This window comes from Rhinolophus sinicus, chromosome 9, assembly GCF_057876585.1.
Source record: "Rhinolophus sinicus isolate RSI-liver-muscle chromosome 9, RSI-T2T, whole genome shotgun sequence".
NCBI lineage: Eukaryota > Metazoa > Chordata > Mammalia > Chiroptera > Rhinolophidae > Rhinolophus > Rhinolophus sinicus.
This window is the reverse complement of record NC_142509.1, coordinates 19,249,943-19,276,501: the sequence shown is the minus strand read 5'-3', so window position 1 is coordinate 19,276,501 and position 26,559 is coordinate 19,249,943. Positions and strand designations below refer to the sequence as shown.

Sequence of the window (26,559 nt, the reverse complement as noted above, 5' to 3'; positions counted from 1 at the left end):
GCCATGATAATATATAGAGATCTAGGTCATCCACCCTAATTGTTGAATAGCCCCTCATATACATGTACCACCATATATATATAAAATATTTTATATATTGATATATATTTTTACACATGTATGTATCATTTGAGGGAGCTTAAATAATAAGGTCTTTATTGTCACACAGATCAGAGCAACATGAGGCAAGTAGTTCTCCAGGTTGGGTGACTTGTAGGCTGGAAAAATCTGTCTCAGGTATCACCGGAGACCAAGATATATATACATTTATACATACACACACCAATATACTAGTATATGTATACACACCACTATATGTGTGTGTGTGTGTGTGTGTGTGTGTATATATATATATATATATATATATATATATATATATATATTCCTAGTTATACGTATATACTATACTAGTATATGGTATATACTGTGTTGGGATGGTATATACTAGACATTTAGGTTTCCATCTTTTTGCTACTACAAATAATGCATCAATTAACAAATAGTGCTATTCCAAATAATACCCAGAGGTGGAACCCCTGAGCCAGAAGGCAGGCACATTCGCAGTTTCCGGCTCCCTGGCTGTGCTAATTTACACCCCACCCCCACCAGCAGTGTGAGGGTCCTATTTCCTTAAGTCTTTGCAGCACTTGATATTGTCAGGCTTTTCCATTCCCCACCCCCACGCTGTTACTACAATCTCCCTTGTAGCTCTCAAATAATGCAGGCAAAGCCCACGTGTGTGTCAGACGCCAGGGAAGACTCCACAGCAATGACACGTAGGGTCTCCCTCTTCAGATTGGACAGAGAAGGGTTTGTTCACACGGTGCTTCACACACAGTAGAATTCTTTTCCAGTTCTGCCACTAATTCAGTAAACTCCGAGAGCCTCAGTTTGGTGTCACTGAATGGTCACTACACCCAATGGTGTGCTGGTAAATGTTGAACAAGCAACCTGGGGGGTGGGGGGAGCCCTAATTTGTAGCATTTGCCAGTTTCATTTCCATGGGTCAATACTTCCCACCAGGGCTGATTTCAAGCTACTAAGGTGTATCACTGAACAGAGTTGGAAGAGATCATTCAGTATCAGTTCTCGTGAGCTGGTGCAGTCGGGTCTGCATACCACTAACTCATTGCAGCTGCCCTGTTCTTTACTACTCCCGCCTGGGCAGGAATGTCTCCTCCCTGTGCTGCTATACGAGCAGACAGCGACACCCAGTGGCAAAGCCAAGCAAATCCCAGCCCACGTACAGGGGCCCAGAATGTGAGCAAAGGAGTGGGAAACACCACCACCACCTCCCCAGGGTTTCTCTCCTCTTTCTTGTTCAGCTTTGGGGCCCATCATCTGCAAGAAAGATTTAACACCTGGGGGCATCGAAAAGGAGGCCCCTGCAGGTCGTCCTCCACATTGGAACTGGAATGGGGTGTCTCCTGGGTTGGAGTAAGAAGTGACCTGGTAAGGCAGTAAATTCCCACATTTAACCACCCCCAGAAACCACCAGCTTACCCCAACGGAGTTACCAGAATAGTGCTTCAACTTGAAGCAGTCACCACGCACCCCTAGACAGCAGTCACTCAGCTAGCACACCTGGAAGCACTTGTTCATGAAGAGTCTTCCCTCCTGAGACCTGGAATCTGGCCCTGTACCCCAGGGGTTTTCTGTGTTCCAAGACTTCCCTCTGATTTTACGCGTAACCCTTGCCTCCCAAATCTCAGAGGCCTATATCCCCACCTACAGTAGGATGGGTGGGGAGATGAGGGTAGCCCCTGTAACACTTAGCCCTTGGCCACCCAAGTTTCCAACAGATTGCTGACCACCAAAGCTTTGGTTCCCCTTCCAGAGTATTCTTCCAGAAAGCAACTGCTTAGCCCAGGACACCATTTCCCAGCTCCCTGGAGGGGCAATGTGAGAAAGATTATTAATTCAAACATATATCCCCTGGCTGCCACTTATACAGACCAGCGCCTGCAGCATGCTCAGGCAGCCGTCACCCCACCCCAGGAGCTGCTCCTGCAGACCTGCCCAGCCCATTCCCACCCTCTGCAGTGGTGACCACGTCTATGGACCAGCCCTGGCCCATGCCCACGGGGCACATTTCTTTGCCTCTGGCAGGCTGCTTATCCCTGCAAAGCCATGCCCTCTTGGAAAAGGTCAGAGCCTCAGCCTGTGTGGAGTCCCTCTCCTAAGCCCTTAGTTCCTTCGATGTCCAGCCTCCCTCGGCATAGAGGTAGCAGATGGTACATTAGTGTACCTCTCAGAGCCCTTTTACCAAGTTAACCTCTTCATGGGTTAACAATTCTTTAAAGATTTCCAGTTCAAATTACTTGTATGGTTTGACTCGACCCCGATTGACACAACACAGTATCACAAGATGTCCTGGAAACAGGAGTCATCCCCCACCAGTTGCTATCATTGATCATTGATCTGAAAGCCAAAATCAAAATGAAAATGTGTTCTTTCAGAGAGAAGTAGGAGACAGGAAATGGGAGGTACCATGATGGAATTTGTTTAGGGTACATCAATACACCTCACTCACCTGTGGCCCGGTGTAGCCAGGTAGAATCTAAAGGGACCTAGGGCAGGGTGAGTGGGAAAGATTAATTCAAACATCAATCCCCTGGTACAGGTAGAAATCAATTACCATTTGCTGAAGGGAGAAATCTACTTCTCCGTAGTAGACAAGGCTGATTGGTTTTGAGTAGTCTTCATCGAAGACTGGTGGGAAACAGTCCAATATTTCGCATCAAAATTTCTGGGCTCACACCTTCACTTTATCCCATGTTCTGAGGGATGAGGCCTCCAAACATTGGTCCTGCAGAATGCAAACAGGCAGATGCCACAGGGAACAGCAGAAAGAGAGTGTGGTGACCGAACAACCCAACTGCTGGTCAGCCTGATCCAAACTGAGGCTCAACCGGATGGGATAGGTCAGCCAGTGAGAACACAGGCAGCTTGCTTTGGGATGGCGATTGTGGCGAGGGGGCAAAGAATGGGTGCCGATGTTCTTCCCCTCTCCAATGAGCTGTGGAAGGCAAGGTCTACTACCGTGTTTCCCTGAAAATAAGACCAGGCCTTACATTAAGGTTTGCTCCAAAAGACACATTAGGGCTTATGTTCAGGGGATGTCATTCTGAAAAATCATGGTAGGGCTTATTTTCCGGTTAGGTCTTATTTTCGGAGAAACACGGTAGGATGAGCGAGGTTTAATCCCAGAATAGCGTCATTAGAGAAGCTGGTCCAGTAGTGTATAAAAGAAATTGAGATTATCTAATGGACTGAGAAGCTACAACAACTTGGGACCAAATACAAACACTCTTGCAAATGCCTCAGGCCTCGCTCTAGTAACAAGCGATGGGCCAGTCATGTGTCCCAGAGCACATACAGGCTGCATTGCATGTCGAAAAGGAGGGAACCAATTTTCCTTTGTCCTCGCCTCTCCCAGAGGTTTTGTATGGTGACAGTGAGGCTATACATGCAGCTTTCTCTCTTCAAACATTCCCTGCCTCCAAGTTTTGTGGATGGAGGAAGTCACCCTGTTGTCTTTCCACATCCCTAATGACGTCTTAGCGTACACAACTGCTGACTTCAGGGATGGCCTCACACAGGATGGACCGCAATGCCATGTTCTTCAAAAAAGATCATCTCTCCACCCGTTTTAGGACTTTTCATATGGGAAATTGCCTGGAAGGTTGGAAGGCAGGGAGGTTTGGCCTGCAAGAATTAAAACCAACATTCCAGGACATACTACTGTCAAGGAGGATTGGATTTTGTTTTTTCTCAATGATCCTTCACAAGCAACTAGACCCCCTGGTCAGCCAGTCAAGCTAAATGGAGCACGGGATGCAGCTCCGGAGTACAAACCATCATAGATTCCGGGTGGTCAAAAGAACAACAGGCCTCTCCACCTTTGGGTCACAAATTCAGGCAATTTGGCTTGACAACCAATAGAGGGATGGGGTGGTGGGATGTTTGCAATTTGGTCAACCCCAGTAGACACCCTCTCTGCTGGAAGGAAATTGTCTGCGAGGAATAACTGACTCTCAGTGATTAAGGAGATCACCTATTGCTAAGTGATACGGGGAAGAAAGGATCTGGGAGAGAAGGAACCCTAACAAAGGAGGGAAAAGGATGCTTTATGTTCTTGGAGGGTCTAAGTATTTAAAAATAAAAAGACTCCAAACCAGGCTCTCTTCTCAATCTTTTCCCTGCTGGCCAGCAAACCTGGGAGGACTATACTATGATGCTCCTATTATCTCCTGTGTGACTACCACCAAAATCTGCTGAGAACGGGTACATGAGTCCAAACCAGTGGGGCTCCTCTGGACACTGACCTGGGAGGAATACTGAGCTAGAGACCTGGGGGAGCACACACCTTGAATGCCCTCCCCGGGAGTCCAAACCTGACTCACCCCAGGGGAAATGCCAGCCCGCAGCCTGTGGGCATAGGTACACAGGTTGATTACTTTTGCCACTCAGCTACCAAGCTCCGAATCTGCTTCCTTGTAAAGGGCCAGCATACTCACTGGGTCAAACACCACTTCTTCACAAATGAAATGCGGTCAAACTACCACTAACCACCAGGCTGAGATGTTTCATCGCTGGAGGGTGCCAGAGACCACGAAATCTAATCTAGGCTGACGGTGGTCTACACAAAATTTGCCCACCAGGTGGCATGAATGCTGGAAGAGGGCTGGCACTTAAAACTAGCTGGTTTCTCATGTCTCCCTGTACAGTGATGGGGTGGAGAGCATGGATCCAGTCCTAAAAGAGGACTGCCTTAGGCGCTAGCCAGGTTAGGAGTGCTCTGCCGCCAGAAGGGCTTAGAAAATTAAAATTCAAGGTAACAAGAGTTTTAGTATACGAATTAATGTGTGGCCCGCAAAAAAAATTTATTTAATAAAAAAAGAAGGTAAAAAGTTTGAATCACTGGAGCATCTATCCTCAAGTCTTCCTGCAGTGGGAGCTAGTGGGCATCCACATCTAGAGCTTCAAAAACGAGTTGGGGAGAGGGAGAATCCCACTTCTGGAATGGCAATGTGAAGAGCTCCACAGACCCACTCCCAAAAAAAACTGGTGAAAATTATTTCTCAAATATATGTGCTTATGTACTTAATAATTGTATATTTACAATAATACATAAAATATAGTATATTAATTTTAAAATGTATAAAGTATATAAATTTTAAGAAATATATAGTCTTTATATATAAATATTTAAAGTCTTCATATAGACTTAATAAATTAAATGAATCTATTTAAATATATATTTCAAGTCTCTGGGAATGGACTAAGGGCAAACAGAAAATGAAATGTTTATTTTTTTATTTTATTTTTTTATTAAAGTTTATTGGGTGATAATTGTTAGTAAAGTTACATAGATTTCAGGTGTGCAATTCTGTATTGCATCATCTATAAATCACATTGTGTGTTCACCACCCAGAGTCAGTTCTCCTTCCATCACCATATATTTGATCCCCTTTACCCTCATCTACCACCAGCCTCCCCCCTTACCCTCTGGTAACCACTAAACTATTGTCTGTGTCTATGAGTTTTTGTGTCTCATTTGTTTGTCTTGTTCTTTTGTTGTTTCTGGTTTATATACCACATATCAGTGAAATCACATGGTTCTCTGCTTTTTCTGTCTGACTTGTTTCGCTCCGCATTACTCTCTCAAGATCCATCCATGTTGTCACCAATGTTCCTATATCATCTTTTCTTACCGCCGAATAGTATTCCATTGTGTATATATACCACAACTTCTTTATCCATTCATTTATCGAAGGACATTTTGTTTGTTTCCATGTCTTGGCCACCGTAAATAAAGCTGCAATGAACATTGGAGCACACTTGTCTTTATGGATAAATGTTTTCAAATTTTTTGGGTAGATACCCGGGAGAGGGATTGCTGGGTCATATGTCAATACTACTCGTAATTTTTTTTTTTTTTTTAATTTATTGGGGTGACAATTGTTAGTAAAATTACATAGATTTCAGGTGTACAATTCTGTATTACATCATCTATAAATCCCATTGTGTGTTCATCACCCAGAGTCAGTTCTCCTTCCATCACCATATATTCGATCCCCCTTACCCTCATCTCCCACCCCGCACCCCCCGCACCCCTTACCCTCTGGCAACCACTAAACTATTGTCTGTGTCTATGAGTTTCTGTTTCTCATTTGTTTGTCTTGTTCTTTTGTTGTTTTTGGTTTATATACCACATATCAGTGAAATCACATGGTTCTCTGCTTTTTCTGTCTGACTTGTTTTGCTCAGCATTACTCTCTCAAGATCCATCCATGTTGTCACAAATGTTCCTATATCATCTTTTCTTACAGCCGAATAGTATTCCATTGTGTATATATACCACAACTTCTTTATCCATTCATCTATCGAAGGACATTTTGTTTGTTTCCATGTCTTGGCCACCGTAAACAAAGCTGCAATGAACATTGGAGCACACGTGTCTTTATCTCTAAATGTTTTCAGATTTTTTGGGTAGATACCCAGAAGAGGGATTGCTGGGTCATATGGCAATTCTATTCGTAATTCTTTGAGAAACCTCCACACTGCCTTCCATAACGGCTGTACCAGTCTGCATTCCCACCAACAGTGCATGAGGGTTCCTTTTTCTCCACAGCCTCTCCAGCACTTGTTACTATTTGTCTTGTTGATGATAGCCATTCTGACTGGGGTGAGGTGATATCTCATTGTAGTTTTTATTTGCATTTCTCTGATGATTAGTGATGTTGAGCATTTTTTTATATGTCTATTTGCCATTTGTATGTCCTCTTTGGAGAAATGTCTCTTTAGGTCCTCGGCCCATTTATCAATTGGGTTGTTTGTTTATTTTTGTTGTTGAGTTCATGAGTTCCTTGTATATTTTGGATATTAGCCCCTTATCGGAGGCACTGTTTGCAAAAATCTTCTCCCATTCAGTTGATTGCCTCTTTATTTTGTAGATGGTTTCTTTTGTTGTGCAGAAGATTTTAAGTTTGATATAGTCCCATTCATTTATTATAGCTTTTACTTCCCTTGCCTTTGGAGTCAAATTCATAAAATGCTCTTTGAACCCAAGGTTCATAAGTTTAGTACCTATGTTTTCTTCTATGCAGTTTATTGTTTCAGGTCTTATGCTTAAGTCTTTGATCAATTTTGAATTAATTTTGGTACATAGTGACAAATAGCAGTCCAGTTTCATTCTTTTGCACGTGGCTTTCCAGTTCTCCCATCACCATTTATTGATGGGACTGTCTTTTCTCCATTATATGTTTTTTGCTTCTTTGTCAAAAATTATCTGTCCATATTTATGTGGTTTTAGTTCTGAGTTCTCCATTCTATTCCATTGGTCTATGTGTCTGTTTTTCTGCCAATACTATGCTGCTTTGATTATTGTAGCCCTGTGGTACAAGCTAAAGTCAGGGAGTGTGATACATCCAGCATTGAACTTTTTTCTTAAGATTGCTATGGCTATTCCGGGTCTTTTGTGGTTCCAAACAAATCTGATGATTTTTTGTTCTATTTCTTTAAAAACTGCCATTGGGATTTTGATGGGGTTTGCATTAAATCTGCATATTGCTTTGGGTAATATGGCCATTTTAACTATGTCGATTCTGCCAATCCATGAGCACGGAATGTCTTTCCATTTCTTTGTGTCTTCTTCAATTTCTTTTAAAAATGTCTTATAGTTTTCATCATATAGGTCTTTCACATCCTTGGTTAAGTTTATACCTATGTATTTTATTCTTTTTGCTGCAATTGCAAAAGGAATTTTTTTCTTTTTCTGAGATTTCATTGTTAGTATATAGGAATGCAATGGACTTTTGTACATTGACTTTGTAGCCGGCAACTTTACTGTGTTCGTTAATTGTTTCTAATAGCTTTTTGGTGGAGTCTTTAGGGTTTTCTATATATAGCATCATGTCATCTGCAAAGGGTCACAATTTAACTTCTTCATTCCCAATTTGGATGCCTTTTATTTCTTTCTCTTGCCTGATTGCTCTGGTGAGGACTTCCAACACTATGTTGAAAAGCAGAGGTGATAGGGGACAGTTCCTGAACATAGAGCAAAGGGCTTCAGATTTTCACTGTTAATTATGAGATTAGCTGAGGGTTTGTCATAAATGGCCTTTATTATGTTAAGCTATTTTCCTTCTATACCTAATTTATTAAGTATTTTAATCATAAATGGATGCTGTATCTTGTCAAATGCTTTTTCTGCATCAATTGATATAATCATATGATTTTTGTCCTTTAGTTTCTTTATGTGATGTGTCACATTGATGGATTTGCATATGTTGAACCATCTTTGTGCCCCTGGGCTAAACCTCACTTGGTCGTGATGAATAATCTTTTTAACGTATTGTTGCATTCGATTTACTAGAATTTTGTTTAGGATTTTTGCATCTGTATTCGTCAGAGATATTGGTCTGTAGTTTTCTTTTTGTGTGTTGTCCTTACCAGGTTTTGGTATCAGGGTAATGTTGGCCTCACAAAATGAGTTAGGGAGTACTGTCTCCTCTTCAATTTTTGGAAGAGTTTGAGCAGGACTGGTATTAGGTCCTCTTTGAAGGTTTGGTAGAATTCACTAGTAAAGCCATCTGGTCCTGGACTTTTGCTTTTGGGAAGGTTTTGGATGACTGATTCAATTTCGTTACTGGTGATCAGTCTATTTAGATTTTCCAATTCTTCATGGGTCAGCCTAGGAAGGCCATATGTTTCTAAGAACTTGTCCATTTCTTCTAGGTTATTGAATTTGGAGGCATATAGTCCTTCATAGTATTCTTGAATGATCCTTTGTATTTCTGTGGCATCCATGATAACTTCCCCTCTTTCATTTCTGATTTTGTTTATTAGTGGCTTTTCTCTTTGCATCTTAGTGAGTCTAGCCAAAGGTTTGTCAATTTTGTTAATCTTTTCAAAGAACCAGCTCTTTGTCACATTATTTTTTTCTATTGTGTTTTTGTTCTCTATTTCATTGAGTTCTGCTCTGATTTTTATTATTTCCCTTCTTCTGTGACCTGGGTTTCATTCGTTCTTCTTTTTCTAGTTCTTTAAGGTGTAACATGAGGTTATTTATTTGGGATTTTTCTTGTTTCTTGAGATAGGCGTGTAATGAGATAAATTTCCCTCTTAAAACTGCTTTTGCTGCATCCCCAAAATTTTGGTAGGATGTATTTTCATTGTCATTTGTTTATATGTATCTTTTGATCTCTCCTCTTATTTCTTTTTTGACCCGGTTGTTGTTTAAAAGTACGTTGTTTAATCTCCATGTATTTGTGGTTTTTCCTGCTTTCTTTTTGCAGTTGACATCCAATTTCAAAGGCTTGTGATCAGAGAATATGCTTGGTATGATTTCAATCTTCTAAAATTTGCTGAGGTTAGTTTTATGTCCCAATATATGGTCTATCCTTGAGAATTCCATGTACACTAGAAAAGAATGTATAGTCTGATGTTTTAGGATGAAGTGCTCTGTAAATGTCTATTTCATCTAATGTGTCTTTTAGGGCTGCTTTTTCTTTATTTCTTTTCTGTTTGGATGATCTATCCATAGCTGTCAGTGAGGTATTTAGTTGCCCAAGTATAATTGTGTTTTGGTCAATTTCTCCCTTTAGTTCTGTTAGTAGTTGCTTGGTATATTTCGGTGCTCCCTGATTGGGGGCATAAATATTGATGACTGTTATGTCTTCTTGTTGTATAGTCCCGTTTACCATTATGAAATGTCCATCTTTGTCTCTTGTTACCTTTTTTACCCTGAAGTCTCTTTCATCTGATATCAGTATAGCTACACCTGATTTTCTCTGGATACCATTTGCTTCAGGTGTCAATTTCCACCCGTTCATTTTGAGTCTATGCTTATCCTTGTAGCTGAGATGTGTCTCTTGGAGACAGTATATGGTTGGGTTTAGTTTTTTGATCCAATCTGCTACTCGGTGCCTTTTTATTGGTGAGTTTATTCCATTTACACTTAGGGTGATTATTGATATGTGAGGATTTCCTATCATTCTATCTTTAGTTTTCTGGTAAGACTGTGTCTCCATTGTTTCTTTACCTTTTTGTTGTTGTCTGTTATTTCTGTGTGGTGGTATACTGTGAATTTTCCCTCTGTTTCTTCTTTTATTACAGTATATATTTCAGTTCTGAATTTTGTTTTGAGTGGCTACCATTAAGTTTATGTAAAAGAAAGCTTGATATTTAGAGTATTCAATTTCTTCAGCATGCTTACTTTCCCCATTCCCGTATCTCGGTTCCGGCCTTTACTCTCCCCCTTTTTTATGTTTTGGTTGCCACAGATTGTCCCTGTTGATGGTGATCGAATAGACTCCTTTAGTATTTCTTGTAGTGCAGGTTGTGTGTTACAAAATTCCCTCAGCTCTGTCTGTCTGGAAAGGTCTTTAGTCCTCCTTTATATCTAAAGGATATCTTTGCTGGCTACATTATTCTTGGCTCATAGTTTCTCTCTTTCAATAGTTTGAATATTTGGTTCCACTCCCTCCTGGCTTGCAGAGTTTCTACCGAAAAATCTGATGATATTCTAATGGGCTTCCCTTTGTAGGTTACCATCTTCTTTTCCCTGGCTACCTTGAGGATTCTTTCTTTGTCATTAATTTTTGACAGCTTCTATACAATATGCCTTGGAGAAGGCCTGTTGGGGTTGAGATAATTAGGTGTTCTATTTGTTTCTTGGATTCAAGGATCCAGTTCTTTCCACAAGTTTGGGAAGTTCCATCAACTGCTTGAATATACTCTCTGTTCCCTTCTCTCTTTCTTCTCCTTCTGGTATGCCCATTATTCTTATATTGCTCTTTCTGATGGAGTCAGAAAGTTCTTGTACAGTTCTTTCATTTCTTTTAAGTCTCAAGTTTTTTTCTTCTGCTATCCATGTCATTTCCAGGTTTCTATCTTCGACGTCACTGATTCTTTACTTCATCTGGTCAAATCTACTACCTAAGCTGGATATTTCATTCTTGATTTCTTCTATTGAGTTCTTAATCTCCAGAAATTCTATTTGGTTCTTTTTAAAATTTCAATCTCTTTTGTAAAATGTTCATTTTGTTGTTCGATTGTGTTTCTGAGTTCATTAAACTGCCTGTCTGTGTTTTCTTGCATCTCTTTGTATTTTTTCAGAACTGCAATCTTGAATTCTCTGTCATTTAAGTCACATATTTCCATGTCTTTAAGTTTATTTTCTTGAGACTTTTCGTTTTCTATCTGAGCTGTCTTGTGCCTTGGTTATTCATGGCAATTAATGATTTATTATTTCTCTTCCTAGACATTTACAGGAGTGGGTTCTGCCGACAGGTAGAGGTCTTTCTTTTGTTTTCCAGTATGTTGGTAGAATGTTCTATTTTCTCTCTGACTGCAGCCTTTTATTCTCTCTCACACTGTAGTGTTATGTTTTCTCTGCACTATTCCGGCTTCTCACACAATGGGGGATTCCTTGGAAGGCGGGCTTCTTCTCTGTGAACAGTTCACCTGGGTCATAGGGTGCCATGTCTGTGTGGGGATGCGGAGAGCTTTTGAAGTTCCAAAGCTCTTCCTGCACCAGGTTCAGAGTCTGTGTGTTTCAGCAGCTCTGTTTACTCCTGCAGGGATCTGCCCAGATAGGTGGGTACAGGGATAGGATGGGTTGTGAGAGGTGGCCCAGAGCAATGGTGGTGACCACCACCACAGCCAGTCCTCCTTCCACAGCTCCCTCCCCTTTGCCGGAACTAGTTGGGCTGCGAATCTGTGTCTGAGGACCACAGTTCTCAGAACAGCAAATATTCTGTTCTTTTGATCTGACACTGCTACTGTTCCACTTCTAGCACCAGGCAGGTGGGGGCAGAGCGAGCTCTGGGAGGGTAGGGAGGCGGCAGCTAGTCTCAGGGCCTAAGGTTTCTGTTCTCTGCTCGGCAGTGAGGGCTTAAACCACCGTTTTCAGCCTTCTTCCCTCAGTCTTTGCTCCGAGGTCTCTGCTGTGAGCGTTGGGTTCAGCCGTGTTATATGCTGCCCTCTCAGCCCTGTGGGCCATAAGCGGAGCCCTAGCAGTGCGAGTTCTTCCCTCTCCTGCAGCTGCGGTAGTTCTGGGAAGCAGCAAGCTCGGAGCACTGAGCTAGGTCTGCGTCCTGCACCTGCGCGGCTCCGTCTCCGCACTTCTCCCCTTCCCTCCTCCCCGCTCACGCAATTCGTCTACCTTTAGGTGAATTCAGTAGTGAGACCCTTCATCTTGCCTGTCTGCTGTGCAGGGAATCCTTTGTGGAGTTACAGTTGTTCAATCTGTTGTAAATTCCAGGGGATATTTCAAGGGGCTCACCTCACGCCGCCATTTTTATGATGTCACCGAAGAAGATTCCGAAATATTTATTCAAGAAGGTCTACTAAAACTTGGCAAAAGCAGTGAGAGTCTTTAGTATTTCAACCATGACCTGTTCCCTTCCTTCCCTCGCCCCCCCAACCTAATGTGATGGAAATTCCACTCCAGGTAGATACAGCCAAGAACACACAGCATCCTCTTAACCCAGCTCCAAATCAAGGGCAATAGTATCTTCCTGAGGGAGGCAGTCCATCAGCATTTTTCATCCCACCAGTGCATACCTTGCACCGCTGCTCCCCAGCTACCTGTAGCAGAGGCTAAATTCCAGGTGAGTGTGGCAAGAGGTAGGGGCTCTTTCCTGCTCAACCTTCACTTGTGACACAGAGGCTCCACCTTGGGGGCAGCACAGTGAAAATACTGGCACACCTATCACCCTTTCCCAAGCTCATTTGTAAAGTGAGAGAAGCAAGCCAAGAAGATCAGAGGACCCCTGATGAGTGCCCAGCTCCTAAAACAGGATTGTCACTCAGAGAGAAGCCACCACTAGCCCCCAGCCACAGAGTTACGAGTCAGAGATTTTGCCCAGGGAGGAAGGCAGGATGAAACAAAAGGAAAGGAGGTTGAAGCCCTTCCCAAAGAAACTGACTTTCTTTGCAACACAGTAAGAGGAAGTTCAAACCTAAAGGCTCTCAAAACAATGGAGCTTGTGGTGAAATGCAATGAAGAGGAGATTGGTAGCTTCATTCGATATAAGTAAACCACAGGCCACCTAGTTTATCAGAGAAAATCAGGAAAGAGACAACGAAGAAGAGCCCTTCTGGGGTCAGAACAAATCTCAAACACTGACCTCAAAACTCTCTCTGAAAATGAGTCTAAATTTAATTGGGTCAGTCTATGAAGTAATGTATATCCCCACAGTATTGTTGAAGATAGAACAATCAGCTGCAATTAGTGAAGCTTATCAAATGGTCATGGTAAGGGAAAGAGGTTCTAGCCAGAGCAATTAGGCAAGAAAAAGAAATAAAAGGTATCCAGATTGAAAGGAGAGAAGTAAAACTGTCTCTATTCATAGATGACATTACCTTGTAGATAGAAAATCCTAAGGAATCCACCAAAACACTACTAGACCTGATGAACAAACACAGCAAAGTTGCAGGTTACAATATCAACAAAAATTAATTGTGAAATGTTGGTCAAAGGGTACAAAGTTTAAGTTAAGCAAGAAGAATAAGTCCTGGAGATCTAATGCACAACATAATACAATACTATATTGTATAATTGAACTTTACTAAGAAAACAGATCTTATATATTCTTACCCCACGAAAAAAGTATAACTATGTGAGGTGATGGATATGACAATTAGCTTGATTATGGTAATCATTTCACAGTGTATACATATATCAAAACTTCACATTGTACACCATAAACATATATAATTTTTGTTTGACAATTATATCTCAATGATGCTGGGAGAAAATTAATTGCATTTCTGTACACTAGCAATGATCCAAAAATGAAACTAAGAAAATAATTCCATTTACAGGAACATCAAAAAGAGTAGAATACTTAGGAATAAATTTAACAATTGCAGTGCAAAACTTATACTCTGAAAACTGCTAATCATTGTGGAAAGAAATTAAAGAAGATCTAACCAAATGGAGATATAGCCTATGTTCATGGATGGGAAGATTTAATAAGATGATAATGCTCGCCAAAATGGTCTACAGATTCAATCCAATTCTTATAAGAATCCCAGCTGGCTTCTGTGTAGATATTAGCAAGCTGATTCAAAAAATGATATGGAAACTCAAAGCACCCATAAGAGCCAAAACAATCTTGAAAAAAAGCTTTAAGGACTGACAGTTCCCTATTTTACTACAAAGCAACAATGATCTACACAATGTGATACTGACAGAGGGATAGACATACAGCTCAATGGAACAGAATTAAGGGGCCAGAAATACACTCATATTTCTATGATCAACTGATTTTTGATAAGGGTGCCAAGACTAGTCAATGGGGAAAGAATAGTCTTTTTAACAAATGGTGGTGGGAAAACTGTATATCCACAGGCAAAAAAATTAAACTGAACCACTACCTCACACCATGTACAAAATTAATTCAAAACAGATCAGAGGACTAGATGTACCGAGGTCTGACAATTAAGTTTGAGAACTTTCTTGCAACAATGTTGCTAACCTTTTTTGACATCAGAGGGATTATTCATTACGAATTTGTACCAACTGGACAAACAGTTAACCAAATTGACTATTTAGAAGTGCTGAAAAGCCTGCGTGAAAAAGTTACACGACCTGAACTTTTCACCAACAATTCATAGCTCTTGCATCACGACAATGCACCAGCTCACACGGCACTGTCTGTGAGGGAGTTTTTAGCCAGTAAACAAATAACTGTATTGGAACACCCTCCCTACTCACCTGATCTGGCCCTCAATGACTTCTTTCTTTACCCAAAGATAAAGGAAATATTGAAAGGAAGATATTTTGATGACATTCAGGACACCAAGGATAATACGATGACAGCTCTGATGGCGATTCCAGACAGAGTTTCAAAATTGCTTTGAAGGGTGGACTAGGCGCTGACATTGGTGTATAGCTTCCCAAGGGGAGTACTTCAAAGGTGACTGTAGTGATATTCAGCAATGAGGTATGTAGCACTTTTTCTAGGATGAGTTCACAAACTTAATTGTCAGACCTTGTAAGAGTTAAAACTGTAACATACTTAAAAGAAAATATGTAAGACCAAAAAAATCTGAAAACATATATCCATAAAGATATATGTACCACTATGTTCATTGCAGCATTATTCACAGTAGCCAAGACATGGAAAACAACCAAAGTGTCCTTCAATATATGATTGAATAAAGAAGGTGTAGGACATGTATATGAGTACATTGGAATATTACTCAGCCATTAGAAAAGATGAAATGCTGCCATTTGCAACAGCATGGACGGATCTTGAGATTATCATGCTAAGCAAAATAAGTCAGACAGAAAAAGTCAAGAGCCATATGACTTTACTCATATATGGGATATAAAATTGAAAGCAACAAACAGACAAGACAAACGAAAAAAAAAATCATAGACAGACAACAGTTTATTGGTTAGCAGAGGATAAGGGAGTAGGAGGTTGGTAAAAGAAGGTAAAGGGGGTCAAATATCTGGTGATGGAAGGAGAACTGACCCTGGATGGTAACACACGATGCAATATATAGATCATGTATTATAGAACTGTACACTTGAAAACTATATAATTTTACTAATCAATGTCCCCAATAAATTTAATAAAAATTTTAAAAATTAAAACAGGAAAACATAAGTACTCATAAATCTTTGGATTAGGCAATGATTTCTTAGATACAACACCAAAAGCATGAACAACAAAAGAAAAAATACATAATTTGCAGGCACCTTTCTTTAGCTTTAGTTGAGTCATATGAGCTGAGATACTGCCCCATTAATACGGTGAATATATTTTGTCTCATAGAACACACAAACCTATGAACAAATGTTGCCAATTCATGACCTAAAAGATCAAATTTGTGGCAGAGATATTTTTAACCTTTTACATTTATCAAAGAAGAATTTCAGCTAAATGTGGAAAAAAATGTTTTTACCATGATGGACAGTGCTCCAGCTATGTTAAGTCAAAATTCCAAATATAATTTTAAAATAAGAGATTGATATTTCCATATTGCATATTCCACCCTATCATACATATTTAAAAATATTTGTGCTTAGTTTTTAAAGCAGACTTGATGAAAACTATCATGAATGGATTCAGTTGTTAAAATAATTTGGTATATATGTGCAAATAATATGAGTCACCATTTTATGGAACTGATGAAGAAATGAGGGCAATGAATTTAATGATGTGCTTTTGCCAATGATCATTGGTTGAATCTTAGAAATTTTACAAAGAATTACTATAATGTCAGTTGCAATTCCAGATTTTCTTGAAACAAAAGGAATGGTTGTCAAATATTTAATAATCAAAGACAAAAATGGCAGTCTGTACTAATGTTTCTCACTAATATGTACTATATGTGAATGAGCTAAATTTGAATAGTCAAAGACAGGAAGAGCTTATTTGTGACCTAGATAGCCAAGCATAAGAATTTATGTTGAAATTGAAACTTCATAATACAAACCAATAATAATGATTTTACACATTTCTCCTAACATGAGTCAATATGTCAAAGATTCTAATTGCAACTGTCTTTGTGATATAATTGGCGGCAAAAACTACAAGAAAAATTTGAAGAATGCTTTGTGATATTGATTAATTTAGAAATGCTTTTCAAAGTATGTATTGCCTCTTTGATTTAGATTTTAATAATATTGAGTTGACATCAAGAGTTAGTGAATTAGTTAACTTGGACAGATACAATTTTGAAATTGATATATGCTTTTGCTTCAAAATCAAATCAATTCTTCTAAAAAGATGAACCAGTTTTGTCATTGACTTAAAGGAAAATGAAATTTTTGGTACTATATTCAGTTACTGGAAAATTTTAAGTATGTTTAGAACAACTTGATACCTTATTTCTGATGGAAAGTTAGTGTATGAATTGAGATGTACTGCACGTGTAACATATACACCAGATTTCAAAGACTTAATATGGGGGGAAAAGAATATAAAATGTCAACAATTTTTTCATTGATTACATATTGAAGTGATAACGTTTTAGACATATTCAATTAAATAAAATATATTATTTAAATTAATTTTACCTCTTTACTTTTTTTATGTGACTACTGGAAATTTTTAAATTATATGTGATACACAGCAAAGGAAACAATCAACAAAATGAAAAAGCAACCTACAGAATGGGAGAAAAGATTTACAAACCATATATCTGATAAGAGTTTAATATCCAAAATATGTAAGGAACTCATACAACTCAATAGCAAAAAAACAAATAACCGAATTAAAAATTGGGCAAAGGCCCTGAAGAGATGCTTCTCCAAAGAAAACATATAAATGGTCAACAGGTACATGAAAAGATGCTCAACATTATTAATAATCAAGGAAATGCACATCAAAACCATAATGAAATATCACCTCACACCTGTTAGGATTATCAACAAGTGAAAAGATAACAAGTGTTGGTGAAGACATGGAGAAGAGAGAATACTGCTACGCTGTTGGTTAGAATGTAAATTGGTACAACCATAATTGAAAAACAGCATAAAGTGTCCCCAAAACATTAAAAATAAAACTACCATATACTCTAGCAGTCCTACTTCTGGGTATACATCCAAAGGAAATTAAATCACTATCTCAAAGTGATATCTGCACTCAATGTTAGTTGCAGCATTGTTTATAGTAACTAAGATATGGAAAGAGCCTAAGTGTTCATGGACAGATGAATGGATAATGTGAGATATATAGATCTAATATATATATAGATCTAATATATATATATATATATATATATATATATATATATATATATATACACATATATATGCGCACACACACACACACACACACACAGTGTTTCCCCAAAAATAAGACCTAACCGGAAAATAAGTCCTAGCATGATTTTTCAGGATGACATCCCCTGAACATAAGCCGTAATGTGTCTTTTGGAGCAAAAATTAATAGAAGACCCAGTCTTATTTTCGGGGAAACATGATATATATAATATATGTAGTATATATATATATAATATTACATGAATAATATATACATACAATTTATATATAATGTATGTATATACACAGAGAGAGAGATACCTGGGGTGTCAAAAAATGTACACATTTTATGAGATGTTATCTATGTATTACTTTTCGAAGTTGAATTGAATTACAGTAGCAATGTGTAGTATGACGTTTCTCAAAGGTGCTGTTAACCAAATAAATGCTAGTGTCATTCATTGTATAATTTTTTTTTTACTGATATGTGGGACATAAAACTGAGAGCAACAAAGGAACAAGATAAACAAACAAACAAAAACTCATAGACATAGACAATAGTTTAGTGGGTACCAGAGGGTAAGGGGGCGGGGAGATGGTACCCTCATGGGTAAATGGGATCAAATATATGGTGATGGAAGGAGAACTGTATTACAATTTTAATACAGTTTTTTCCTTTCTTAAAATGTGTATACATTTTTTTGTCAGCCTCTGTGTGTGTGCATATATATATATATATATATATATATATATATATATTACTCAACCTTTAAAAAGAAGGAAATCCTGCCATTTGCAACATCATGGAAAAACATGGAGGACATTATACTAAGTGAAATAAACCAGACACAGAAAGACAAATATTGCATGGTTTCACTTATTATGCAATATTTTAAAAATAATGTAGTGAACAGTAAAATCTTTTTTAAGAAGTTTAACTCATAGCAACAGAGTAGAATCATGGTTACTAGAAGCTAGTGGGTTGGGGAAAAGAGGAGATATTGATCAAAGGGTACAAGCTTTAAGTTATAAGATGAATAAGTTTTAGATACCTGATGTACAGCCTGGTGACTATAGTTAATAATAACGTATACTTAAAATTTGCTAGGACAGTAAATCTCAGGTGTTCTCATCACACACAGACAAAAATGGTAACTAAAGTCATTGATGTTTATTTGCTTGATTACGGTAATTATTTCACAATGTACACATATATCAAAGCATCACGTAGTACACCTTAAATATATACAATTAGTAATGGTCAATTATACCTCAATAAAGCTGGAAAAAATAACATTTGTGATTCACATTATATTTCTTTTGGACATCACTGAACTAAACTAGGACCACAAAATTCTGCTCGGCAGGCTGAGACCATAGACTTCTGACTGGCTACAAGGTCAAGCCTCCCTGTCCTGTGGTCATAAACTCAGACTAATTGGTTATTGTGAGAACCAAATGGGTTAATATATGCAAAGTGCATAGAAGAGCTGGCACCTAGCAAGAACGATGTAAATGTTGACTAGTACCATTATTAGCATTGCTGATTAGATTTCTAAAAAGACAATTTAGCAGAGAAACACAGCAAGGAGAGTAACACTTGGCCTTGTTTGAAAATTTGCACATCGCCAATAAAAATCAAACTGCAAAAAACGGAGGACTCTCTGTGATCAGTAGGTGTAATCAGGGCATTGACTAGAGTGAGGCAAGTGAGAGTTTCCTGAGGGCAAAGTTTAAGGCGGTGCTAATATTCTAATGAAATATTTTAATAAATCAAAATTAATGCCAAAATCCACAATGAACAAAATATCAAAATGATAAATAAAGACAGAAGCAGTGTTACTGGTTTCTCCTTTTCCCCAGGCTCCAACACGGCTGGGAAAGCCAGTTACTGAGCCTGCCACAGTATCCTCACGCTAGTCCCAGACCAACTGTTACCCTAAGATAAAGCGAATGTGGCCAACAAAGGGATGGCATCGTGCCTGGACTAGCAGTGAAGACGTGCTTTTCGTTTTCTTCACTAAACAGAGTAACCACTAAGGAAGGAGGTCTCTGCAGTCTGGCGGGAACGGGGCAGAGGGCAGCAATGGGCCACGGTGCCTGACGGGAACTCCCAGGCTGCCCCGCGGCCGTTCCCAGGATGCCCCGCGGCCGTTCCCAGGATGCCCTGCGGCGGAGGTGGAACCAAAGCCAAAGCCAAAATCGAAACCGTCGCCGCCTATGGGAAGAGCCGGTCCAGGAGCAGCGCCATGACCTTTACCGGGTCATGAACCGGGTCATCACCATGAACTGGAATCCTGTGGGCCTCCCCATCAACAGTGCCGTAGACATCCTGGTGATGGTTTTGTACGTCGTGCTGGTCCTGGGCGTCGGGCTGTGGGTACGTCGAAGCCCAGAGGGGACGGCAGGGCGCTGGACACAGGCTGGGTTTATAAATAAAGACAGGAGCAGTGTTACTGGTTTCTCCTGTTGTCCGGGGCTCCGATATGGCTCGGAAAGACAGTTACTGAGCCTGCCTCTCGCCTCGCGCTCGCCCCAGCCCAGACTAACTCTTACTCTACGATAAATAATTGTGCCAGTTACCGGGTCCCCCCACCTCTCATCCCACCCTCTCATGCCCGCTCCTGCCTGTGCACAGCCCTCAGCCGAGACCTCTCTGCCCTCCCTTTGCCTCGTTACTCCCCACCCTTCCAGCCAAGAGTTAGTGCGTGTCCTCAGACCAACCCCACCTTCTTTCCCCGCCCCAATAAACGCCTGGGTCAAATGACCCTGTGCCTCCTGCCTGGAACCTACGTAGTATTTCACAAGAAGTTGTTGTTATAATCATCATGATGATGGTCATACGAATGACAGCTACTGGTGACTCGGTGCTTAGGGGCCTCCCATCCTCACAACCCTGCTGTAAGCAGCACACACTGTTATGCATAGTTCCTCCAAGTTCACCGGTGAGAAAATGGAAGTTCAAAGAAGTTAAGTAACAACCAGGGAATCATGAAGTTCAGATGCAAAGCTAGAGCTGCCTGATCTGACTCGTGAGCTTAACCGCTTTGCCTTGCTAGCAAGAGCTCACAGGTTAACGCATGCGTAACTTACGGATCTAAGTGTGCTCTTGAAATTTGAATAAAGAGTTTATGTTTTCTAGTACAAGGTTCTCTTAATAGGGAAGAGACCCTGTCTCTATTACTGCCATTCACCCACTAGAACTTAGCATGTAAGCGCTCAGAAAGGTGTCCCTTAACCATGCCACTCAGGGCCAGACCCGGCCCAGGGGGAGATGGCCCTTGTTCCAGTGAAAGGCCAGATGGGTGTGAAGGCTTTGGCTGATGTCATGATATTGTGCCTCAGCTACGCTGTTAACCATCGAAGGCCTCTGCCTGGCCTGCATCACCAAGCAGAAGCATCTGGTAATAATGCCACCGTTCACTGCCCAGTGGGAGAGTTTTCATTCTAGTTGAGCCATACCCCCAGCTGAAGCTTTCATGCTCGTGTGACCTTTATTTTGGGGTGCCTCACCAGGTCACAAGCAGGACCTTACTGTGCAAAATTTGGCCCTTCGAAGTACGACCATTGGACACTCTTGTGAGGGCTTACGAGTCATATTATGCTACTAGTGGGCAGATAGAGTAATTGAGACATATCCACCCTATTGAGAGAATTCTTTACCAGAAGAGAAAATAGAGGCCCCTTATTCCAAAGGTAAAGGAGAAATCTGAGGTATTTCTCCAAATCATTCTAACAAATTATTTTTTTAAAATTGACCTCAATTATGAAAAACGTCCTTCCAGGTGGCCTAGGCAGGAGCTCTGAGTAGTACTTGTTTTGGGATCCTGCTCTCAGTTGCTGTTACTGAATTAGGAAGCCCCACCCCAGCTTTCTTCCCAGACCAGTTGGGGCCTAGGTCTGGCCAAGGTCAGAGGACTAGTAAGCCATCTGGTCACTTCCAAGGGAAACCTGCTGTTCCTTCTGTTCTTCTTGGAGCCATAAAACATCCATGGTTATCCAGAATGTTTTGATCTTTTTCCATCTTTGAACTGTTATCTTCCTTTGATTATTTTTATAAATCATATATTGTTTTTAATTATGAAAGTATAACATGCTTATTGTAAGAAGCGAAAAGATGTATAAATATCTGAAGAATCTGCTGATCTTCTTCCCCATCCATTCCCATCTCTCTGAGATAACCATGGGATATCTCATCAGATAACCGTGTATCCTTCCTTCCTTTTCTCAGTGCTTATGCAAATATATGGACACATATGTCGAGTTTTTGTGTTTTGTCTTTACAAAAAATGTGATCATACCATATATTATTCTTCAGCTTGCTTTTTTTTCACTTACTGTATGATGGACAGAGGCGTACAGGTCAATAGATACAGATCTAGCTCATGTTTTTATTAGCTGCATAATATTCATCCAAACGCGCGTGCTGTTCAGCTCTTCCCAACTTATTGACACTTAGATTGTTGCCCAGTTGGTTTTTCTTTCCTTTTCTCTTAATGTGTTGGTGCTTTTAATCTGTGTAGCATGGATTCCTAGATTGGAGTTGCTGGGTCAGAAGGGTATGTTTACTTGAAATTTTAGTAGATTTTATTAAATGGCAAGTCACAAAGATTGTTGAGATTTAACATTTCTCACAAGTAGTACATGAGTGTGACCTTTTCCCCAAGCCCTCTCCAGCCTTGCTCATTACTGCTACTTGTTGGGTTTTGTGTTTGCTTTTTTGCCAGTCTGATAGGTGAATAGTGGTATCTCGTTGTAGCTTTGATTTGCATTTCCTAGACTCCTTGTGAAGTTGAGCATCTTTTCACGAGTTTACTGTCCATTGATTCTCCTCTTCTGTGACTAACCAGTGTATTTGCCCATTTTTGAATTGGATTGTTTGACTTTGTTGTTACCAACCTGTCTGTCATTTGAATTGCTGATACATTTTTTCCAAACTATCATTTGTCTAGGCCAGTGTTTCTCAACCTAAACACTGCTGACATTTGAGACCAGATAATTCCTTGTTGTAGGGGTCTGTGCTTTGTGTTGCAGGATGTTTAGAAATATCCCTCGCCCCTGGTAATTCACAACCAAAAATGTCTCCAGACATTGCCACATATCCCCTGGACAGATGGGGCAAAAAATCACCGCTGGTTGAGAACTACTGGCCTAGACTCTGGTAGTGGTGTCTTTTTGTCATTTGAATTTTTCTTCACTTTGAAGAAATCAACTATCCCTCTTTTTTTTTCACGTCTTCTAGATTTCCTGCCTTGCTTAGGAAAAATTTCCCCCACTCCAAGTTTATACAAATATTGTTCTAAATTTTCTTGTAATATTTTATGAATATTTAAGAATATGTAACTCTCTAGAACATCTGGAATTTGCTTTTATATATGATGTGGTAGAGGAGTCTAGCTTCATTTTGTTCCAGTTATTAAACCAACCACCCTTTCTCACTGAACCAAATTGCCCACATTGGCACAGATGGGACCCTTTTCTGAAGGCAGTCATCAGCTTCTGTCTGCAGAGCACCCACAGGGAACTGGGAAATCAGTCTGTGTTGCCTGTGCCTTGGATCTTACACTGTGTTAAAGGGGAAAAACTTATACCTTTTATTATTTGTTTTATTTTTTTTATCAATCTCCACCCAGAGATTTGAGAAGGTGTTGAATGCATCTTCCACCCTACCAACCTGGCTGCCACTGTTGTATTATTCCAGAAAGAGAGCAGGGAAGAGAAGAGAGGTAGGGACATGTGTGTAAGTCACCTTCTTCCCAGCATCTCTTCTTCTTGTCTGGTTCTTTCTTCAATGAAAAGAGGATGATTTTATTCATCTTAGAACATTTTGTAAATTTGTTTTAAAAGTTTTAATGCACCTCTTCCTACATACCACTGGTAACTTCCTTAGGAAAGGTCAACTCTGCACATAGTAGGTTCTTGATAAATATTTAGTGAAAGGATACAATGAGACTAACTTAATGTGTCTGACGTAGAGTCGTTTCTTTGGTTTAAGGCTTTATGATATAAGGGGACCCCCATGATAATGCAGATACCTCAGATGTTGATAATAAGTTCACTCTTCCCACAGAAATACATTTCTGTCAATCAGCTGTTATCCTTAGGTTGTGCTAGTCCCAGGCAACCCAGGAAATCCCCAGGATTGTCTTTTATCCACACTGGGGGCTAGGAATCAGAGCTAGGGACCCTGTGTAGACAGGACACCACTGGAAAGACACCATAATAATGGCAGCATGACTGCTGTCCTGAAAGAAGCCAAGCACATGTTCAAATTTGCCCTTCCTGATTGATCCATTCATTCACTAAACCACTTACCTCCCAGACTCTGCCAGAAACCATGGCACTGGTTAACATTTGGGGGAAAAATAAAACTGTTATTTTCACAAGAGTGTACAGAAGTGGACATTCCCATGCAATGTCAGAGCTGGAAGAGACTGGTCTCCAGCAAGGCAGACAAGAGCCCTCGTCTAATTCAGGGGGTAGAGGCTTCTATTCCCAAAAAGAAAGAAGGGGGGAATGGATTTGGCATCTCTGCTAAAGAGATTTACCCCATAAGTGAGTCGTTTGAGAGACCTTTGTCACTGAAGCAGCTTGATTTCTTGTGTTCCATTGTTTCTTATTTGTTTGTTTTTGTTTTGCTTTGGCTTTTTTTAAGACTATACTGTCAAGAAGTCGTGGGACTGTAGAAGAGTTCTACCTGGCTGGCCGAAATCTAGCATGGTGGCAGGTGAGTGAGCCTTTCATGTGGCAACCCACTTTGGCATTTAACTTGTTTCATTGTGTTAATTTAGATGTCTCGTACCCAAAATAATTAGAAGTTTTTCAATCAGGAAAGCCATTTCGTTGGTAGTTCCTTTAACTCTTAAGTAATTTCTTACCTAAATGTTTCCATGTACCTCAGTTTAGTTCAGTAGTCGTTTATTACGTGTCTAGTATGTACAAGGCATTGTTCTGGGTCCCAGGACGTAGATAGGAAATAGACAGTTCTGCCCTCTGGAAGCGCACAATCTAGAATGGGAGTTAGACGTGCATCCAATGAATTAGAGTACATCACAGAGCAGGACAATAGGTCTAATAGGAGGCACGTGGGCCAGGTATGGATGAAAGGTAAACTCAGGCTTACTGGGTGGAGGTGGTACGTGATGCAAGACAGGAAAGGTCTTACAGAGGTGAGGTTGTTTGAGCAGGTTTTGGAGGTGGAGTAGGTGTTTGCCAGTAGAGTGTGTGGTCGTTTCAGGCAGAGGGAGCAGTGTAACCAAAGCATGGAGGTGTGGAACAGCGTGATGCTGGAGGGAGGGACACAGAGACTAAGGGCTGGAAACATAACTCGTGGTTGTTGTATTAAATAATTTATTCATTATACAAAGCGATTCCACCTGAGAGCAGTGCCCTGAAACCCCCACAGCAGCAGAGGCAGCTGCCTGTCCACGGCCACGTACCCATGGTGGGGTTGGGGGGTTGCCTCAGGAAGGAGGAGGATGTGGGAACCTGGCAGGGCTCTACGTCTGAGGCCCCAAGCTAAGCCTGAGCCAGGGCTGCTTTGTAACTTATTATGTAAAAACATACATATATTCCTGCACAGGAATATAAGGTACACTGAGAGAATTGTACAAGTAGCAGGCCCTTACTCACAAATAGTCTTTGTCATCAAATGTTAACCAGTCTATGGCAAGGATTCAGTCCTTCACACTGGGGGAACGTTTTATAGAAAGAAGTCTCATCTTGGGAGGAGAAGGTGCCTTTATTCAAAGGGAAGAGGAAGGCACATTCATTAACTCTGATGGATCAAACAACCTAACAGAAATGGCTTTGCCTCGGTTAGCTGAGAGATTTGGGGACAAACATTTCCCTGGTGTTAACACTGAATTATGCTTAAATCTTCTTTTTTTGTAAACCTGGTTTAGAAAGAGATTGAATGTGGCAAAGAAATGTTTGCAATGGGCCTCCTACCTTAGCTTCTTTTTCATAAGAAGATTCTAGCAACACAATCTCTCCCTGGGAGTGAGGCCCCCAGTCTTTTTCCTGAGCCACTCTTAGGCCTTAAAGTTCTGTATTCTGTACCCAGAAAAATAGCCATCTGCTGCCCATGTTATCTTGTATTACTGTGACACTTGTAATGGTTTTCAGATGACAGTAACATGCTTTGGCCTCCCAATGTTTATATATGTTATGATTTATTAATTTCTTTTTTCATTATTAGGGTTATTGCTTAATGAACAAAATATATTATGGTATTATTAAAGGAAATTGAGATAAAATAATAATTTTGCCACTCCAGCGCTTTTTGTTAATCAGCAGATATCTGATGGATATCAATTGCTCTTGTCAGGGTCCTCTACATGGCTGCCTTCCCCCATTCCTCTCTTCCTCCCTCCCTCCCTCCCTTCCCTCCCTCCCTCCCTTCCCTCCTTCCTACCCTTCCTTCCTTCCCTCCCTCCCCACCTCCCTCCCTTCCTTCCTTCCTGTTATTCTTGCAGTCAGTGCTCGGTCCGCATCTTACCTGGCCTGACGTTGATGAAACTCTGACACTCTCAGTCCTCCCTCCCTCCCCGTTTTGTCACCTGGCTCCTTTCCTGCCGCATCACCAGTCACTCATTTGTGTCTCCCTGGCTTCTCAATGCTAGCGTTCCCCAGGGCCAGGGCCTGACCTCTCTCCAACTACACTCACACGCTTGGCAACCTCCTCTAGTCTCATGGCTTTGAATATCAATTACATGCTAACACATCCCGGTCTCTCCCTTGAGCTTCAGCCTTGTGTGTCCCACTGCCTGTGTGACACATGCACTCGAGAGGTGTATCAGGTGTCTCACACTGAACAACTCCAG

At 40.5% G+C, this 26,559-nt stretch overlaps 1 protein-coding gene across 5 annotated transcripts in view; it reads left to right on the top strand.

Annotated features, from left to right (window-relative positions):
• The window catches only part of LOC109433834 (sodium/glucose cotransporter 1-like), an 87,510-nt gene that overhangs the window by 6,127 nt on the left and 54,824 nt on the right, over positions 1 to 26,559 (top strand). For 2 of the 5 annotated variants that reach the window (XM_074321429.2, XM_074321428.2), the window contains exons 2-4: positions 19,763 to 20,114; positions 23,368 to 23,460; positions 24,390 to 24,461. In XM_074321429.2, the coding sequence (XP_074177530.2) occupies positions 19,875 to 20,114; positions 23,368 to 23,460; positions 24,390 to 24,461 (405 nt within the window). In that variant the 5' untranslated portion in view covers positions 19,763 to 19,874. Of the gene's footprint in view, positions 1 to 19,601; positions 20,115 to 23,367; positions 23,461 to 24,389; positions 24,462 to 26,559 lie in introns of those variants that run through there. The other 3 variants (XM_088800903.1, XM_019710356.3, XM_074321433.2) reach the window with 3 other exon arrangements.